This window comes from Trachemys scripta, chromosome 1, assembly GCF_013100865.1.
Source record: "Trachemys scripta elegans isolate TJP31775 chromosome 1, CAS_Tse_1.0, whole genome shotgun sequence".
NCBI classification, from domain to species: Eukaryota; Metazoa; Chordata; order Testudines; family Emydidae; genus Trachemys; species Trachemys scripta.
In genome coordinates this window covers 211812201-211826335 of record NC_048298.1, presented here as the reverse complement: position 1 = coordinate 211826335, position 14135 = coordinate 211812201, and the positions used below count along the sequence as shown (strand labels likewise).

Sequence of the window (14135 nt, the reverse complement as noted above, 5' to 3'; positions counted from 1 at the left end):
TTTAGAAAATAGAAAAGAACAATAATTAGAAAATGAGATGGCTTAAAAACTGAAAAAGAAAAGACATGAATAAAAATGATAAATGGACATGAAAAAATATACTAAAATAGTATAAAATGTATTAAAATAAGTTTATGGGCAAGGGATTTAAAAATAAAGCAAGTTTAGCAGGCAGTCTGCTTTACATCACTTCAGGCATTTTCCTTTCTTGCTTGTTTTGCCTTTCCATTTTAGGGCCTGACCCAGCACATATGTAGGTGAGTAACTTTACTCTCGTGAGTGAGTTACTCACTGTGTGTTTGTAAATTGAGCCCCCTGAAGTGTGAACACTTCATGGCTGGCAATATTTTTTTCTGTATGCTTGGAAAGTGCTTAATTCATTTTTGGATGCTACTGCAATATATATTAATATGACATAACATTATGTATGATTAACATATGAAATGTGCATGTCTATATTAAGAGCCTGAGTGTCTATAAAGGGGGGTGTGTGTATATCACACACTTGGACACAATTTGAGGAGTAAGGCCTCATTTTCAGAATCATGCATTATATTTTAGTTTAGGAGAGCCAGAACCATTTTTTTTTCTTACCCTGACAGTATTACGCACTTGCTAATGTGAAAATCTGTTGTCATGAAAGACGCATAAAAGTGAGAAGGAAGACAGCTGCCAAGGAATACAATAAACATCATTCTAAAGTTTCCAGTAATTTTAGTTTGAGGCGCTACTCCTCTTTCATGTTAAAAACCATACTAAATGCTTTATTAATAAAACTGTTTATGGCACCTCACAACTGAATGCATTATGGCAATTTTATTCAATAAAAATATGTCACTGTCATTTCATTAGAAGGGTACAGCTTGCTGTTCTTATATTTTGAGCTAAAGAATACTAAGTGCCCAGTATAGACTGAAGATAAATAAAATCAGCAACCACACTCCTGCATGTTAATCATAAAATGCTGGAAAGTAGAAATGGAGGAGATCCATTAGACTATGTTGGGCTTGATCATGCCAGGTACTGAGCACTTTCTGAGAGTGGTGGAGTGCCCCCTCAGCTCCTTCGGGATCATTGAGGGTTCAGGGCAAGATTGAGTCCTTGCTGTATGAATGTATATACTTGTGTTACATAGCATCTAATTGGCCCCAATCAGAGGTCAGGGCCCCATTGTGCTAGGCACTCTGCATACACACATATGCACAACCAAAAAAGTCCCCTTGGTAATGCAGGTGTAACATGAACAGCCATACTAGGTCAGGCCAGTGGTCCATCTAGTCCAGTAGCCTGTCTTCCGACAGTGGCCAGTGCCAGGTGCTTCAGAGAGAATGAACAGATCAGGCAGTCATCAAGTGATCAATCCCCTGTCGTCCACACCCAGCTTCTGGCAGTCGGAGGCTAGGGACACCCAGAGCATGGGGTTGCATCCTTGCCCATCCTGGCTAACAGCCATTGATGGATCTATCCTCTGCGATCTCATCTGGTTCTTTTTTGAACCTGTTATGGTTTTGGCCTTCACAACATCCCCTGGCAAGGAGTTCCACAGTTTGACTGTGTGTTGTTTGAAGAACTACTTCCTATTATTTGTTTTAAAACTGCTGCCTATTAATTTAATTGGGTGACTCCTGGTTGTTGTGTTACATGAAAGAGTAAATAACACTTTCTCCACACCATTCATGATTTTGTAGAACTGTATCATATTGTCCCTTAGTCATCTCTTTTCCAAACTGAAGAGTCCCAGTCTTTTTTAATCTCTCATACGGAAGCTATTCCATATTCCTAATAATTTTTGTTGCCCTTCTCTGTGCGTTTTCCAATTTCAGTATATCTGTTTTAAGAAAGGGTGACTGGAACTGCATGCAGTATTAAAGGTGTGGGCACGCCATGAATTTATATAATGGCATTCTGACATTTTCTGTCTTATTATCTATTCCTTTCTTAATACAGTGAAACCCCAATATACCGCGATGTTTGGGGTCCAAAAAATTACATCGCGCTAAATGTGGGGTCGCGGTATAGCGGTGCATTGATGTGCGCCGCCAAGTGCCCCTAGTGCCTAGTTTGAGGCGCTACTCCTCAAGGCGGTGCATTGATGTGCGCCGCCTAGTGCCCAGCAGGGGAGAGAAGCTGCGGCCCCGCGCCTGCCAGGGATTGTGAGCACCAGCAGCCCTGTTGTTCTCTGTCCCGGGCAGGTGCGGGGCCACGGCTTCACGAGGAGCCGTGGCCCCACGCCTGCCGGGGACAGAGAACAACAGGGCTGTAGGCGTCGGTGCTCTCTGTCCCCAGCAGGCGCGGGGCCGCAGCTTCTCTCCCCTGCCTGGCACTAGGCGGGGCACATCAATGTCCCAGCAGCCATCATGGCGTTGGGGACCACTGGTACAGTACATACAGTACTTTATTACTGTGTGTCTTAAAAGGGGGCCAAATTGTGATCGTGTTATATGCGATTTCACGTTATGGCGGGGCGCCTTATTGCGGCGTTTGACTGTATTTCCTAACATTCTGTTAGCTGTTTTGAGCAGATGTTTTTCAGAGAACTATCCACAATGACTACAAGATCTCTTTCTTGAGCGGTAAAAGCTAATTTAATACCAATCATTTTGTATATTGGGATTATGTTTTCCAATGAGCATTAGTTTGCATTTATCAACATTTGTTGTCTACAATAGTACAACCTTCATTCTGATTTTAAATATCACAATGATTTTAAAAAGAAGACTCTTCCCCCCTCTTTTTCCCCCCCACTACTTAGGCATTTCAACATGAATGATATCTAGGATATCTTCTTGCTATGTTCCATCCTTGTGAATGTAAAAGTTTATGCTGGCTTGATTCCTCGGCACAGTACAAATAAAATTAAAGCAGATTTTATTGTAGAAATAATTTGGGATAATGATTATATTCACCTCTTCCCCTTACTCCCATTTTTCTTATGATTTTTGTCTTAAGTAATTTTATTTAAATTTGAAAAAGGGAACTGTTATTAATGAAAGCTTTTAAATAATTTATTTTTAATTAATTATTTCCTCATTCCGTGCTATATCTCCATGTATCTGGGAATGAAGGAGTACTCTGTGACTGACCTTGTGCAGTACTACAAAATGCTCTTAGTTGTGTGTGTACACACATTTTTGGGAATGGCGTGGGGTCCATCAAGATAAGTGATTTTTCTTTCATAGTTATTGTTGTACCAAAGTGACATAGGGCCTTTACCTCAACATTTTAAAAATAATTAAGTGGGGTTTTAGCATGCATCTCCTGCTTAGTTTACTGGAAGCGTCACAATTGCTTTTTTGCCAGTTTGAAAATACAATGGTTAGTGCCATGCTGCTTTGTCTATATCTGTTAGCTTTGCAATATGAAGCTTTGGGGTATCATTCTTACATGAGATACTGGTAGAGACAAGAATCTTTATAATGCCTAAAGATGAACCTGGGGCACGATCTCTATTTTCCTCTAGTCTCCCAGAATCTGGTAAAACCAGCCCCATCTATGCTACAGCTTCCGCTGTTGTTATGATTGGTGGAGAACTAAGGGCCCCAATTTTCCTGGGTTAGCTGAGGCTACAGTGGTAGCCACCTCCTCCTCTGGACTCCTTGCTAATTCTCTTACACCAGGTAAGTCGAGCAAGAGAGCTGGGATCCAGTGGCCATTTCTACCTCACCACCACCTGTGGAATGGGGAGAGGAGAGTGCAGCAGTCTTGGGGGCTACTGCACTCTTAAAGTGTGATTGAGCAGCCTGAGGGAAGGATTATGCTTCTTCGAGTGATGATCCCTATTGCATTCCACTGTGGGTTACGCATGCACACCATGTGCCTGGAGTTGGAAAATTTGAAAGTAGTGTCCGTTGGTCCACGTATGCGCCCTTACTTGCTGCATACTTCTGTCCGAGGCGAAAAAAGGATCGGGCGGACCGACCGCGTCTCCAGTTATTTCTCCCTGCCACGTGGTCCAGGTCAGAGCCTTCAGTGTAATTGTCTCTGACGCAGTTTTAATCATTACAGTTACGAATAGTTTGATCAGATTTAGCTGTAGTTTTACTAGGTTTATTTCTTTCCTAGTTTTAGTAGTTACTCGTTTTTAACAGTTAGACTAGAGCAGACTTGGGGGATTTTCCCTATCCCTGCCCCCTGCAGAACTCCGGGCTTCAAACTCTGTGCTGCTTGCCCGCAATCCTTCTCGGTCACTGACAAACACCAACTCTGCCTCCATTTCCTGGGAGAAGCTCAGACTGTGGCTAGGTGCAGTATCTGCCAGTCCTTTCTTAGCTGTACCCAAGAAGTCTAAGCATTTTGTCTCCGCAGGCATCTCATGGAGGTGGCCATGAGACAACATTCAGACCCAGGCCGGGGAACCCCCCCATGTATACTAGCTTGATTCAGCAAGGAGTGTGCCTCCTGCTGCTACGTCTGACTCCGGTGCTGGTGGAACCACCCCCAATGGCAGAGCCTAGTCAGGAGATTAGGAAGCAGTTCCATGCTTATTGGAGTAAGTCTTCCTCCAAGTCCAAGAAACTGGACATTCCCTCCACCAGCTCAGCACAAGGGGACATAGCATGTTCTAAGTCTCACAGGCACGAGACGAAGACCCACAAACAGTGCGATACAGCTGTTCCGGGCAGTGAACTGTCATACTGCCATCTCTGGCATCTCACACAACGTGAGACCCTCCTGCACCAGGAAAGACTTCAGCACTGCTACTGGCAACCAGAGAAGAGAGAGTGCCCCTTACACTAGGGAGATCCAGATATGTGGCTGCACCCCATGACGTCTTCGCCGTATTGGATCCAGAGTCTCTTCCTCCATTCAGTCCTTCCCCTTCCAGAGAACTCATGTCCCTGCCACGGGATATGCCTATGGTACGGCCTCCTCGCATGTGTTATGCACCGCTCTATCGGCACCAATGGTACCACCATTGGAACCAGAGTCCGCCTTTTCCTCTTCTGATGAAGTGGAACTGGGGGAAGAACTGTCTATACCGTACCACTCCTATGCACCATCACATAGACTGACACCCATGGGAGCAACTACCTCCTCACCTTCCCCAGAGCCACTGGTGCCCCATGCCATGGGGACTCCTGCAACCTCCTGTTGATCCTGCTTATTGGCCACATTGGGAGCCCTGAGCACAGTATTCTCCTTTGTAGCCCACCCAGTCTGCAAGAGTCGCCACCTGTTTCTCGCCCCACCACCTCCCCTGAGGGATCCATCAGGCATGCTCATGGGTCAGATAGCGGAGGAAGAATTTTATACCCCAATTCTGGCAGTTCTGCTGGAGCCAGCTAGATTTCCATCCTCATCGCCGGACGAAGCTGTGACTACATCACCCCTTTCTCTACTGGATAACTTCAGATAATTTCAAGATCTTTTACAGGGCATTGTGGGGGGAACTCCACATTCCTCAGGAAGAGTTCCAAGACTATCAGCATAAGCTTCTGGACGTTCTCCATACTTCGGGACTGACCAGTATAGCTCTACGATCAACGAAGCCATACTGGAGCCAGCCAGGACACACGTGGCACACTCCCGCCACCCTTAAAGGAGCAGAGAGACGCTACTGTGTCCTGGCCAAAGGCTCAGAATTCCTCTTCTCCCACCCAGCTCCAAACTCACTGGTATTTCAGGCTGCTGCAGAAATGGCTAAACAACAAACACCCTCGAGCCACACCTGCGGACAAGGAAGGGAAGCGTCTGGATCTACTGGGGAGAAAAATAGTCTTTTCCTCAGTTTACAATTCAGGACAGCCAATTTTGAAGCATTGTTGGCTCAATATGACTTCTTGAATTATGCTAAATTAGAGGAATTTTCTAAGGCTGTGCCTGCTTTCAGACCCTTGGCAAGGAAGGGCAACTCATAGCCAGAACTGCCCTACAATCCACAGTGGATGCGGCTGATGCTTCCTCCAGGGCCACGGCTACAGTCATCGTGATGTGTAGAGTCTTGGCTTCATGCTTCTGGTTTTTCAAGGGAGGTCCAGAACACAATAGAGGATCTCCCTTTTGGTGAATCCCATCTCTTCAACCCGAAGACAGATGAGTCTTTGCATACACTAAAAGACTCTAGGGCTACTCTTCGCTCATTGGACATCTACACTTCTGCCTCGAAATGAAAGTCCCACTGCACGTCATCCACACAGAGGTACAGATCTCCACAGTTTTACCAACATAGACCCTATGAACCTCCATGCAAGCAACAAAAGATCCAAAGGTCTCATTTCCCTGGGCCCCCCCTCAGGCTTCAGTCTCAAACCCAACCCAAACCAAGAGGTATTTTTGATGCGAGCTCTTGATGTGAGCTCAAGAGCTGCCAACCACTGAGCCTAACACCTCACGACCCTTTGACTCCTTTCAGGGGTTATCTAGCACTCTTTTTCACACTCAGAGTGCAATAACAAGGGACAAATGAGTGCTGAATATCATCCGCCCTGGAGGTATGATCAAGTTTGTAATGCTTCAAGACCCTTTGCCCCATCCCCCTTCGGGGGCCACTCTTATAACAGTTTTCTCACCCAAGAGCTGAACACCTTATTACAACAAGGATTGGGATTAACAACCTCCCCTTTTGAACCAATGGGGTCTTGATCCATGTCCCTCCTCTCCATGAAGGTCTCCTTTTTTGTTGCTATCACTTCAGTGAGAAGGGTTGGGGAACTCCGAGCTATGATGGTGGACTCGCCATTTACAGTATTCCACAAGGTTAAGGTCTCCTTATGCCTACACCCAAAATGTTTACCAAAGATGATCTCCCAGTTTCAAATTAACCAATCCATTCACTTACCTGTTTTCTTCCAGAAACTGCATGTGTCTGCAGAAGAATATAGACTCCATTCCCTCAATGTCCGATGAAGTTGGGTCTTTTACCTGCAGAGAACAAAAACAATCAGGAAGTCCCCTAGACTGTTGTGGTAGCAGAGAGAATCAGGACAGGCCATATCCACCCAGAGAATCTCCAAATGGATTTCTGGCTGCATTAAACTCTGCTACCAGCTGTCGAACCTACCTCCCACCACAAGGGTAGGGCTTCACTCCACTAGAGCTGAAGCAATGACCATGGCATATGTAGAGCAGCCACATGGACTTCTGGCCATACATCTGCAACACACTATGCCTTGGTACAGGACTCAGCAGTGCATGTCTCCTTTGGCACGGCGGTTCTCCGCATGACCCTTCCATCCCCATCCTTGCACCCTCCTCCAACTTAGGTCCTGCTTGTCAGTCATGCACAATGGAATATAATAGGGACCATCACTCAAAGAAGAAGAGGAGGTTACTTACCTGTAACTGGAGGGTCTTTGAGATGTGTGGACCCTATCTGTATTCCACTTCTCGCCCTCCTTCCCCTCTGCTTTGGATCTGTCAGAAATTGGAGACATGGTCAATTCGCCTCACCCTTTGTCGCCTCAGATGGGAAGCACAAGGTGCATGCATGGACCAATGGACACTACTTTCAAATTCTCCTTCTCTGGGCATACGATGCACATATGTAACCTAGTGGAATACAGATAGGGATCACATATCTCAAAGAACATCCAGTTATGATAAGTAACCTCCTTTTTTCCAGTTACTTGCTGCCGTTTTCTATGAAAGAAGCCTGATATTTGTGTTCACCATGGAAAGAACTGTTTGCTGTGCTAGTTTATACTTCCAAAGTACACACAATACCATCTTTAACAGTCAGAACCCAACACCGACAAACCCTATGTAGACCAATTTCCAAGAAAGGCTGTCCTCCCGGGACAGCTGCTGAAATGTGCAAAAATGTATTTGTTTTATAGCATGCTCCTTTTTTAGGGGAATGATATTTGAGAAGATCCAAGTCAATATCACCTGTAATTAACACTCTTTTCATTGCCCTTTGGGAAAAAACAGAGCATGGTTTTTATAAGAAGTTATTACCTCTTGATAGTCAGCTGACTCCAAATCTTCTCTGGCAATTGTGCTAACATAAGCATGATTTCCTTCTAACAACAGGCCATAGATGTTCTGAAAGAGCAGGGATTTTATGAATATTTCATGAATAGCTTAAGTTAGAATTTGTAGGATTAAAAAAAAGAGGAAACTGGGTCAAATTCGCATGGTGAAGTATCTCACTAGCTTAAAATACTAAACTCTCAAATGTGGCATATTTTAAAAGCTGAAATAAGATTCTCTGTACTCTACTTGAGCACTTCAGAGTAAAGTAATTTTAATAAGGAAGGTTGTGTGGACCATTCTGGCAGCGTTGTGTGAGTGCCAAGTACAAGTTCTGAGCTTGGGAGCAACTTCAGAACATGCTTTCCCTGTTGGGCAAACTCATTTCCTCTGTACAGAATCTCATCATTTCTCTGGGGATCAAGTGTATCACTGTGATACAATGATGAGTGTTGGGGATACAGAATGCACACTAGATGCTGTATTCTCTGGAGCAATGTTGAGTTAAAGACAGCACAGGTGCCACCTTCCTCCTTTCCCTGGGAGTGCTCAACCTCTGCTCAGGCCCTGTCTCCACTCCGCCCTTTCCCCTAAGGCCCCACCCCTGTCCTGCCTTTTCCCGCTCAGTTGTGTCCCCTCCCCCAAGCGCGCCCCATCCCCTCTCCTCCCAGTGTCTCCTGCAAGCTACGGAACAGCTGATTGCGGCAGGCGGGAGGTACTGGGAGGGAAGGGAAAGAGTTGATTGGCAGTGCTGCTGGCGGGCAGGAGACGCTAGCGGGGAGGTGGGGTAGCTGACTGCCAGTGGGTGCTAAGCCCTGGAGCTATTTTTTTTTCTATGGATGCTCCAGCCCCAAAGCACCCACGAGTTGGCGCCTATGAAAGACAGTTCTGGCATGAAGAGGAGGTGAGGAGCCTTTTTTTTTTTTTTACAAATGGCTATGAGGGCATGTCAGAGATAAACAGAAAATTAGTAGGCACAAGAAGTGGGCCAAATTAGTCAGAAAGTTAAAGGAACAACCGAACACAGTATGCAGTACCAACGACCATTGGCTATGAGTACTGTACTCCATCACAGCCTAGTCCCATGAGTTTGGGTTACCTCGCCAGTCCTGCCACTCATACGGTAATGTCCTCTGTAGCTTTAAGTTCTGGCTCCCACAGCATAATTGTAAGAAATAGTCTCAACTGGAAGGAACTTGACCTATGGTGATTTTACTACCTTGTTATTGAATGGTGCATATCATGATGTTAGTCTAACTAAGAGTTTCCCTAGGCTTCAGAAATTGCTCCTTTCTTGCTTTTGTGGTGTGAGCGATCTGATTTCTCAGCACTCAGTGCACAGTATGATCCAGTGGATAGGGCACGGCACTGGGAATCAGATAACCTGTGTTCTTTAGCTGGCTCTGCCACTGATCTGCTGGGTGACCTTGGGCAAGTCACCTCAGCTCAGTCTCCATCTTTTCCATCTGTAAAATGGAGATAACACTTCTTTTCTTTTGCAAAATATTTTGAAGTCTGTGGAAAACCATAGATGATGATATTCTTATCATTCTCCTACATCAGGCAATGTAAAATATATTCAGATTTTTCAGTTTAATTCCTAAGCATGACTCCTGCAAGATTTCCCCAAGATAAGTTCATCACTTTGAGCATATGCAACCATCTTGTACATAGAATGTGTGTGACTGACCTGGGGAGCTTTTGTGTCTGAACTAGATTCCACTTGGAGTAGGGACTATTAGTCTGTACTTGCTAGGCACACTGTCAGAACTAAATAAACAGTAATAATCAGGAATCTGGGGTCGGGAAGGAAAGGGAAGGTTTCTCACCCCTCTGCTCCCACCCAAAGACTAGTTGGGTGGATGAGGTGAGTGATGACAGATGAAAACATCACAGCTGTATAGTGGCTTTTAAAAAATCTAACTAAACATGGGGTGAAGGGTTCTAGTAACTTAATCTTTGCCCGTTTGGATACTTTGTGAATAGTCTTTTATACCTTCAGTATATAAGCAGCTTCCCTAGGTAGCCTAAATTAGGATTCAGTAGTTCTGCATCCCTGTTTGGCACTTCTTTGTTTTTTCCATCTTGTATGTCACACACCTCTCTGGAGCTGTGGTTAGCCAATACAACTGTATTCATTGTTTTACCCAGGCATTTTTACATGAACTTCTCTGTGTATTTGGGTCCAGATTTTAAAGCGATTTAGGCATTGTTGCACTCAGCGTTGCAATACCTAACTGATTTAGGAACTTGCATCTCATTTTCAAAAGGGATTTAGGCACTTAGGAGCGTAGATCCCATTGTTGCGACGCTGAGTGTAACAACGCCTAAATAACTTAAAAAATCTGGGCCTTTGTGCTTTAGATCCTCTTTTTTATTTTTTATTGTTTTTAAGGAAACGAACAGGTTTGCATTAGGGAAAACTTACGAACAATTTTAGATCGAATGCATTTTAATAAGTTAAATGGTTATGCTGTAACAAAACTTGTAATGGTCTATGTGGTCTTTTAGAATATGGATATAACTAAACATAAATGTGTATATATAACCCCTTGTTTAGCACTATTCTAGTAAAAGGTCTGTTTTATTTTAATTGTTGGTTTAGTGTTACATTTTAGGTTTTACAAATAAACACAAATCTGAGATAGGCTGACTCGTATTTTTTCAAAGGCAAGCGGTGGGAAGGCTACGCAGCATAGGGGCCTTTAGAAGGGAAAATCAGTCGAGACTTCCATCAAATTCACTTGATATCTATGTGTTAATTATCACAGCTGCCTTTACAAAGCCTCATCTTCCCTGCAGTTCTGCCCTGAGATGGATTTTATGGATTTAATGAGAGCCAGATTGAGAATTATAATGGATGGCCCACATGGTTGTTACCAACTCAGTTCACTGGCTCAGAATGAAAGATCGCATGATGTTGCTTTGTTAGATTACCCAAGGGGCCCAAAATTGACTGTTAAAATATTTTTCCCCTCAAAAAAAACCAAAACAAATCAAAGCTAAAACTGATCTCTGTATGCTTCACTTAAGCATCCATTCTAATTCCATGGGAGATATTTTCTTCTCTGACTGGGCTTTGTGACTTGTCAGTGTATTTTATCTTGAGCAAACCCTAATGTCTACGTTAGTACACTGCATTAGTTTTTTAAAAAGGCAGTAATGTTAATGACAAAGAACAGAGTCCTAAAAATAAGTAGACTTAGTAGACTTTCACCCCAGCTCTGTACTTTAACTACAGTCAAATTGTTTTAGCTGCATGCAGCTGAGTGAATATATCTTTACCTTCTATTTTAACAGTAAGCTTTTTATAGCATTTAAATCTCTGGTCTTTTTCAGAGGGTGTGCTGTAGCAGGAAGAGATTTCAAACAGTGTTTGCTCAGATTTGTTTTCAGTAAAGACCCAGGTTGATTTTCATCATTAAAAATGTTGAAAACCACCTGTTCACTGACAGTCAGCAGAGAAAATAGTCTAGTTCCGAGGTTTTCAAACTGTGGGGCATGCCTTCCTGAGGGGATGAAGGAATGTTCGGGGGGCGGAGGGGGCGAGTGGGGATGCCAAGTGTCGTGCCAGCACCGGGTGGCTGGGCCCAGGCCAGCTCTCCCACGGCCCCCTCCTGACTTACCTCAGTGGGCCACCCAGCCTCTGGGTCAGTGTAAACATCTGCCGCGGCCATACCGATTTCTGTGCCCATCAGTCTCTGCGCCCAGCACTCGCTCTGCCCCCAGACCCAGTGGCTCATGCCTTCCCCCACCCTGAAAACCTGGGGGGGAGGGGCAGAGGGACAGGTTTTGGCCCTGCCCTAGTGGTGCAGCCTGACTGCAAGGTAGAAGCGGCCCACTGCTGAGGAAACCTTGACTGTGCAATTGGTAAGTGTCTGTGTTTTTGAAACTTACAGGTGTAGGTAATTTAATTAGAAGTTGGCATCAAGGTCTCTGTTAGGTTTATGAGTAGGCTATCAAGCATACTTTTGCATGTGTCTATTTTTGTCTGGGTTGGGGGGGTGCATCCAAAAATTGTAACTCAAAGAGGGGGCTCAGCTCAAAAAGTTTGCAAACCGCTGGTCTAGTTTTTAGTTGTATTAGTTAATTTTATTTGTTTCTCTCTCATTTCAGCTGTGAAGTCAGGTTGGTTACCACCACCACCTGCCCTGCCCCCTAGGCCTTTTGTATCACAGGTATGTACAGAATTTCAGTATGTGGATAATTGGTGTACAGTGGTGGTGGTTGTTTTTATACTGTGGTAATAAATACATGCAGGCTTAGATATCTAACCATTCTCATTATAAAGCTAATACTCATCTACAGAATGCTTTACAATGTCAGGCTTTTTGTGTATGGATAACATTAACTTTGTTTGGTCTGTCTATCCAGTATGCCATGATGTCGTATTATTGACTCCTTCCAGCTCATCGTTGTGGAGCTGGGTATGTCCAGTAGAAAACGTTGTAATTTACAAGCTGTGCCATAAAGCTAGCCTGATGGTAGTGTTTGCTGTCTGGAAGGCACAGGTTTGATTCCCAGCCTATTTCTTGCTTCTCAAGCTGTAAATGCTGTCAAGGCGGCAATGCAGGGAGCAAATGCATATCACATTATGATATGTTACATATCAGTGTGAAAAGTCATGCTAAAAGGAAATAAGTCCCACGTTAGCTACATTACTGAGTGGCATGCTGTGATTTACTGACTTTTGGTTCATCAGTGTCACACAACCATTGTGTAAAGCAAATGGATCTAGGGTGACCAGATGAGATGAAGAAAATTTCAGGACACCGGGGCGGGGGGGCAAAAAAAAAAAGCTGAGTGCTGCCAGAGGAGCAAAATATCAGGACAAATTGTGTCCCGACCAGAGATCGGTCGGGACATGGGACAAACAGCTAAAAATCGGGACCGTCCCGATTTTATCGGGACATCTGGTCACCCTAAATGGAGCTAATCATGAGCAGTCGTCCCAAGGAACGTACTATGTGTAGGTTCTTCAGTTCATAAGGAATGATGGATACGCAAAGGCCAGTTAGCTCAGCAAGACCTATCATAGTGATTGCATCTTCATCTCCTTGTTTGCCACCTCTCTTAATCCTCTTCTATAAAAATGTCTGTCTAGCTGTTTTACTCATTTATACCATTGGCTCCAGTTGGCCTTACATGGCAATTTATTTTATATGTTAATCTTTCAGATGAGATGTAGAACTGAGTCCCTGACCACTGTGGAGCTAACATTCCGACTCCCCGTAAAAAGTGCATTGGCACCTTTGAGTCGACCATCAGCAGTCAGGACTTCAGTTTCAAGTCTCAAATAAAAGTCAGAATCTCCAGCAGCATAGTGCCCCCTAATGGTAGGCTGGGGCATGTGTTCTCTAAAGGGAAGGTGGCCATTTGCTGGGTCACAAACAATAATTCTCTCTCCACCCCTTTCTCCCCTAAATTATCTTTGGAATTTGCTAAATTCTTCATTTGGAGGATTATATAGATTGCTGCCTTAAGTCTTCTTTGATCCAACCACAACCTTAGCCGGTCACCTTAGTGCATCCATCAAAGCTTTGCTTTGCCTAATCTCCTGTAAGTTGTGTCTATTCATCGCACCCCCTTCTACTCTGAATTATTGCTTCCTGCCTCCCTTATATCACTGCCATCATCAGCTGTACCCTTTCACTGCATCTCCATCTCCATTGTACCCTTTCACACTCAAAAGTCTTACAGTCACCGCTGTCTGGAAAATAAACAAACAAGCAAAACAAAACCCTTTTCTTGAGGATCAAACCAGTGCTACAGGTAATACTTTTGCTAATTGCTTATTTTCTCAGCATGTACTAGATTTTATTCTCTCTGACCATGCAACAGGAGAGACTCATATGTATTTCCATATCCAGCAGGGTCCTCCCCATGTCACAAATACCGAGCCTGTTGCCCAGGCCAAATCCAGCTATGTAGAATTCAGACTAAAGGAACAGGTACGCTCTAAAATTGTAAACTATAATTCCCATGTAAAGTTCCTAATGCTTTCTTCTCTCCCATTACAATCCGCTATTCCTTGCAAAATACATAGTGTTGGAGAAACATATGACACTTTACTTTTAAAAATTATCAGGGGTTGGAGGGCAATACAGCAGGGTTGTAAAAAAAAGATATCTCTACCTTCTCAGAATACTGTTATTTTGACTTTGAATTGAAAAATAATTTAATAATATTTTAGACCATGTCAGCTGCATCCTTACTCACATCTT

General features: G+C 44.0%; 1 protein-coding gene across 9 annotated transcripts in view; it reads left to right on the top strand.

Annotated features, from left to right (window-relative positions):
- REPS2 (RALBP1 associated Eps domain containing 2) overlaps window positions 1–14135 on the top strand; it is a 113310-nt gene that overhangs the window by 70920 nt on the left and 28255 nt on the right. For 4 of the 9 annotated variants that reach the window (XM_034756144.1, XM_034756127.1, XM_034756118.1 and 1 more), the window contains exons 15-16: window positions 12028–12089; window positions 13782–13862. In XM_034756144.1, the coding sequence (XP_034612035.1) occupies window positions 12028–12089; window positions 13782–13862 (143 nt within the window). The remainder of the gene's footprint in view (window positions 1–12027; window positions 12090–13781; window positions 13863–14135) is intronic. The other 5 variants (XM_034756180.1, XM_034756170.1, XM_034756161.1 and 2 more) reach the window with 2 other exon arrangements.